General features: G+C 48.3%; 1 protein-coding gene across 1 annotated transcript in view; it reads left to right on the top strand.

Annotated features, from left to right (window-relative positions):
- Auh (AU RNA binding methylglutaconyl-CoA hydratase) overlaps nt 1-3,671 on the top strand; it is a 93,957-nt gene extending 90,286 nt beyond the window's left edge. Inside the window, exons 9-10 of the mRNA XM_021215674.1 lie at nt 666-713; nt 3,243-3,671. Of these exons, the coding sequence (XP_021071333.1) occupies nt 666-713; nt 3,243-3,320 (126 nt within the window). The 3' untranslated portion in view covers nt 3,321-3,671. The remainder of the gene's footprint in view (nt 1-665; nt 714-3,242) is intronic.
- Nucleotides 3,672-6,670: the final 2,999 nt, after the last annotated feature.

Below are 6,670 nucleotides of genomic sequence, written 5' to 3'. Positions count from 1 at the left end.
CTTTGTAGACCAGGCTGGCCTTGAACTCAGAAATCTGCCTGCCTCTGCCTCCCAAGTGCTGGGATTAAAGGCGTGCGCCACCAACGCCCAGCTGCGTCCTCATGCTTATGTAGCAGGTCCTCTCAGCTGTGCGAGCCATCTCTCCCTGCAGCTCCGGTATTCAGTTATTGTGGTTGTCTGAAAATGCTCCTTCTTCTCTGCACATAGTGCCCCCCCCCAAGCTTCCTTGGCTGTGAGCCAGTGTCCGGAGAATGGGTTTGCATGCAGTGAATGCCGTAAAATTACAAGCGTTTGACTTATTTCAGTGCCTTAATAATCTTATCAGTATTTGCAGAAACACCTCAGATCGTCCTTACCCTGTGCTAGGCAAACCTTCAGACAACACTCACCCCACATTTGGTGACTTCCGAGGCTCGCCCCTTGTCAGACATGCCTCGGAAGCACAGAGAGGCCATGTACCTTTCCACGGTCGCACAGCTCCCAGAGGGTGCATCAGGATGTGAATTCAGGGGCTTAGTTACAGGTCTTAGGCTGTACATCCTCCTGAGTAATTGGGCTCTGTTGGAGGACTGTGTGGGAGGACTCTGTTTAGGATGGGGCTATTGAGTTTGAGTTTGCATTGAATCTACCTTATTCTGCTAAAATGAATTATGTTTTCTCCTCAGGTCGACTTAGTAACGGGGTTAGCCATAGAAGAAGCCTGCTATGCTCAGGTATGTAACATGGTGACAGACCCAGAGAGTGTGTACAGCACTGCCATCCTCAGGGGCAGGGCCATCTGGGTTGGCAGGAGTTGCTGCTGAGATTTTACAGGGGTGCCCTGCCATGCAGTGGCGATATTTATAGCTTGATGACTGTCCCTGGGGTTCTGAGCCTCCTCTCTCCGCAGAAAAAGAAAAGTGTACGGTTATATCGATAGACACATCCCCCCAGAAGCAAAAGCCTCTGTCAGGGCGCGTGTTCTCTGTCAAAGCTCTCCCCCAGAGTACAGACTGAGCAGACCCCACGCTGACACAGTGCTCACCGGGCAGGGTCGGGGCAGCGGTGGCTCCTCAGGGTCCTGTCAGCTTCAGGTCAGGAGCTGAGCTCATGCGCCAAGGCAAGACCAAGAAGTGGAGATCACACACATTGGAAAGGTAGAAGTGAAACTACTGACATAACCATCTGAGACAATTCCAAAAAAAAATCAACGATGGGAAATCCTCATCTGAAGTCACAGCAAAAATTGCACTAATCCCGTGCGCCTGTAACAAGGGAAACACATGGCTATTTTCTTCTTAGTCAAAACATTTAACAAAGTCTGCCCAAGCTCTAGAGCAGATAGTAAACACGGGTGGCAGAAATCATGATCTGTGTGGTTGGAAGTCCATGTTTGGGGGGGGGGGACTCAGCACCATTCAGAAGTCAGGCCTGTGGGGCGTGGTGGTGCACACCTTTAATCTCAGCAGTCCAGAGGCAGGGGCAGAGCAGAAACAGGTGTGAATTCCAGGTCAACCAGGATGACACTGTAAAGTGAGACCTTATCTCAAAACAAAGACAAAACCGTCTGACCATTTTAATAATGCTGGACGTTCTATAACAGCAAGCATCTCGGCTCATTATTTAATGAGTAAAAGGTTGATTCCAAGGCCAAAGACAAGATGCAGAATAGATAGCTGGGTGTGGCCAGAAGGTGAAGCTGGGAAACCAAGAGTGCCCAGGTTCAAGGCTTTGTGATGCTGGTGACAGAGCTCATAAGTGCATCCAAGGCTGACTCACACGGCCCAGTCAAGATACTTTAACAAAAGGATGCCAGCCACTCAGTGGAGAGCAACATGGAGCATCCGGGCATCCACATACGTGATGCACCCAGCCTTACCCTTTGCATCAAATGTGGTTCCGTCCCAGTGGCCAGAAAAGCTGCCACAGTACAGATGATGTAGTTGGAAGCTTGGCCTTGGTTATGGTGATGTAAAGCCACCTAAGAGAGAAAACAAGAGAGAAGAGTGGAGGGTTTGACTCCATTAAAATTCACTTCTCCTCAGTAGAACTCGGCTGAAAGGCTGGAAAGGGGTGAGCTGGGAGCCAGCCTTCCCACAGTATAGACCCGGTAAAGGCCTCACATCCAAGACACCATAGTAAGGTAGTAAAAACCCACTGTAAAAACGGACAAGAACCCCGAGTAGCCACCTCGCCACAGTAGGCGAGCAGGTGGCAAACCGCCACCTGTGACTGCTGCAAACACCTGTCATTTGGAAGCTGAAGTCTATGAAGTATGTGTTAAGTGACCAGAAAGAAGTCAGAACAGTGGGCACTGACTCTCACTGTGGCTACTAGGGTTGGTGGTTCAGTGACCCCAAGATAGATGTCAGTTTGAGATAAGGAAGGCTGAGTGTCCTCTGACCACGTCACCCAGCAACTGTGCCCCTTGATGTTTACTGAGACAAGGTGAAAACATATCTGCCCAAAACCTGCCGCTAAACTTTGTTCGAAATTGCTAATCTAGAAACAATCAACATGTGTTTCACAGTCAGACCTGGAGGCACAAGGCTAAAATTCCAGAAAGGTCAAGGCTAGCCTGTGGTAACTTGAGACTTTGAAGTTAGCCTCAACTATCTTGAGACTCTGTCTCAAGAATAAATAAATAAAAAGATGTCCTTCTATAGGTGAATAGACCACCTGGTATATCTGTGTGGTAGAATATTGCACAGTGAGAAGAAGGTGGGACCTGTCAAGTAACAAGATGGCATAAAGGAACCTTGAATTCACTGCTCCAGGAAGGGTGTCAGTCTGAAAGTACAGGCTACTGAGTGACATTCTGGAAGAGGTGTTTGGCAGGTTGGGGATGAGTACGTAGAGAACAAAGGGTGTTTGGGACAGCTGAGCCCTTCTGTACATTGTGGTGACAGATGATGTTGCACTTCTATCAAAATCCACAGAGCGTACAAGTGTGTCAGAGCACCGACTCCTCCCGAGGTAGCAGCTGTGTACGCTGATCCAGGCCATTGGACCAGGGGGAGTATGGGGGTCTCCACTTCCTGAGCTTTTCATTTGTTTAGCCTCTGGAAATCAACTATCTCATGTTTAAAGCATAGTAGAAATGGAAAAAATTTGGGGTGTTAAAAATAGTTTGGCCCCCATCGTTAGGAGACTTATTCAAAGGACACACGACCCTCCAGCAGCTGCTGGTGGCTCTCGTGTAGTTAATGCTTGATCCGCTGTTGTGGTTTATATTTTAGTGTGTGTCATGTTTTGTCTCTTAGACCATCTCAACAAAGGACAGACTGGAAGGTCTTCTTGCTTTTAAGGAGAAAAGACCCCCTCGCTACAAGGGAGAATAGGAGGAAAGCCCGCTGCACCCTCCCACAGTGCTGGAAGCGGTTCAGAGCCAGCCCCGTGCCGCCACAGGGAATCGCAGTGACCAAAGTGGAGAGTGGGTTCTTACTATGCCCAGAGCAGGCCCATCTGTACTCAAGCCACTGTGCGCCATGTCATATTTATTCAGATTTATAAAGCTAGCAATGTCCATGGTCAAAACACATAAAAATTAGGTGTATGTTTTTAATATTTCCCGCATATCAGGCTTTGTCGTTAATTTTTTAATGTGAATAATTTATATTGCACACTCTAGGGAATAATTGATTGTATGTCTACCATGCTGCATTAAGAAAATAAAACTATTTCTGTATCCCAAAAATGTGAAGTTATACCAAATGTAGTTGCTGAGTAATTATGTACATGTGAGCATACACGTGTGTACATATGAACACACACATGTGCACGTACAAACACACACGTGCTACAAGCATACACATGCCCATAGCCACCCAAGGACCTGGATGGACATTCTGAGTGAAACCCCTTAATTTCAATAAAGTCAATGGAGAGTGATTTGAGAATCCCCTTGCCCCTTGCCCCTTGCCCAACCTTTCAGAACAAATTGCAGAGTAAAGTCTCATGTGACATGGTCCCAGAACGGGGGTGAAGGGTCAGCCCATCAGTGGCTCTGCTTGGCTTCAACCCACAGTGTCTTCAGCAGGGGTGTCCCGGGCTGGGCCTCACTGTGCTCTCAAAGAGGGTGATACTTGCTGAAGACTGCAGTGGGCCTCCTGTCCCGCCACACACATGCATCCTGCATGCCCCTCCCTCCCACCATACCCATGCATCCTGCATGCCCCTCTCTGTTGCCCTGTCCTCACATCCTCACCCTGAGCCTGCTCTGCTGTTTGGGAGTGCTCTCTTAAGAGAGAACAATGCGCCAGCCACCACCTGACCTACAGTTGCTGCCACCTCTGCCACTGAGCTACAGATCAGAACGACTATCCATCTATCTGGTAGCCCAGCTAACCATCTGAGGCCCCGCCCCCACCCCCATCTGATATCAGACTGCCACACCCTTGATCTTCAGCCTGAAACCTTGACCAGTGGGGTGACTGACCTTGCTTGGTTCCTTAGGCCTTCAGACTTCCCAGGGTCATGTCCTGTCTGTCCACGACATGCTGAACATCTCACGTATATTCTAACTGAGCTGGAAATGGTACTGGAAATGGGAGAGGGTGAGGATTTGGGGGCCAGGTCAGCAGTTGATGATTGGCCACCACTTAGTTTCCTAACAAGTTGCGAAGCGGAGAGCAAGGTCCTATAGTAACTTAAGACAGGGAGGCAACAGGAATCAGGTACTGGTTTTTGGATTGGTGTGCCTTGCCTGGGTTTTCTTTTGCTGGAACCCCAGAGGCCAGCCATTGTGGAGGGCTGGCTTGGACTCAGACCTTGCCACCCAGCACGGAGTGTCTGTGTACATTCATAGTCACATCTGTTCTTTTTGTTGTATTTTTCTGTTTTGTAATAGCCTCATGTGGCCCAGGCTGGCTTCCAACTTGGCTGTGTAGCCAAGGATGGCCTTAAACTTCCGATATTCCTGCCCCCACCTCAGGTGCTGGAATCGCAAGCATGTACCATACCTGGCTTTCTGTAGCACTGGGGCTGAATCCCAGGGCTTCATGTATGCCAGGCAAGAATACCACCAATCCAACTACAGCCCTAGCACTTAAAGTAGCCGAAATTGGTGGCTAGGTCTGTATGTGTGGGTTAAAGAAGGCACAGTTACCCTCCAAGAGTCAAAAGCAAACAAAAAAGCATTTTACTTCATCTGAGCAGGAGACCTGCTGGTTCTGATGGAGTGAGCCTACAGAAGACCACAGGGGCCCCTAGCCACTGCTGGAACACTCATACTTCTAGTACTTCGAGAAGCAGAGGCAGGAGAATCATGCTTTAAAGGCCAGCCTCGCTCTGCCTCCCAGTTAAAAGTGCCCGCTGTTCCTGCAGAGGACCTGAGTCTGGTGTCCAGCACCTCAAATGAGGTGGCTCACAGCTGCCTCTGATTCCAGCTCCAGTGGGTTCAGTGCCCTCTTCTGACCACTGTGGGCACCTGCACACATGCTCATCCGTGCATGCAGACACATAAATAGTACATGATTTACACAGGGTCTCACAATGTAGCTCCGGCTGTCCTAAAGTTCCCCGTGTAGATCAGACTGGCCCCGAATTTAGAGGTTTGCCTGCCTCTGCCTCCCCCGTGATGGGGCTGAAGGCATGGATTTTCATGTCAGTCCCAGTGTGTGTGTGTGTGTGTATGTTATTCATTACTTCTGATTGTGATTGTGCACATGTGGATGGGTGAGGGTACAGGTGTCATTGCCTGTAGAGACATTGGATCTTCCTGGAGCCTGGTTTACAGGCAGTTGTGACTGACCCAGTGTGGGTGCCGGGAATTGAAGTCCACAAGAGCAGCAAATGCTCGTCACCCCTGAGCCAAATCTCCAGCACAAAATAAATACCTTTAAAGATTTATTTATTATATGTAAGTACACTGTAGCTGTCTTCAGACACTCCAGAAGAGGGCGCCAGGTCTTGTTACGAATAGTTGTGAGCCACCATGTGGTTGCTGGGATTTGAACTCAGGACCTTTGGAAGAACAGTCGGGTGCTCTTACCTGCTGAGCCATCTCACCAGCCCAATACATACCTTAAAAAAAAAAAAAGCTAGAAGCTCTGATTTTTTTGTGTGTGGTTATCTCTTTGACTTCAAGGATCATCTCAGATTTTTGTTTTCTACACTGAGAGATCTCTTTTCCCCATCAACCAAGGCGTACTTTATCAAATACACCTTGTCAGGTAGGGTCATTTCCCCAGCAGCAGGGGGAAGGATGCTTTTCAGCGGTGGGATGTCAGTTCTTGGGTCCAGGGCTAGGAGAAAACACACCCTTTTGGGTACCTTGTTTGTGCTGGCTGTGGCCCTATCCCTTGCTTGACCTTCATGCCCACTTGGATGGCATGACCTCCACTGGCTCTCATTTGGAGTCCAAAGATCCTGACAGGCTGACATTTTAAAATAATAAGTCCATTATTTGTCTACCGACCTAGTTAAATATTAACTGACGAGTATGTGTGTGGTTATTGGGCTTTATCAAAAAGCCAATTGAGATTATTATTATGATTTTCATACTATGTTAAAAATAACCGTGGTACACGTGTCACAGAGGAAAATACGTGAAAGTTGCTCGTTGATAATCTAAACAAGTAAGAGCTGTTTTATATTAATGAAGCAGGCCGCAGATGGCGATTAGGGAACAAGGAGGGTCACGTAAACCCTTTACTCAAAATATCCATGTTCAAGCCCTAACATTCCTACA

Source organism: Mus pahari, chromosome 16 (genome assembly GCF_900095145.1).
Source record: "Mus pahari chromosome 16, PAHARI_EIJ_v1.1, whole genome shotgun sequence".
In the NCBI taxonomy this organism is placed as follows: Eukaryota; Metazoa; Chordata; class Mammalia; order Rodentia; family Muridae; genus Mus; species Mus pahari.
This window is presented reverse-complemented; position numbering and strand designations above follow the sequence as displayed.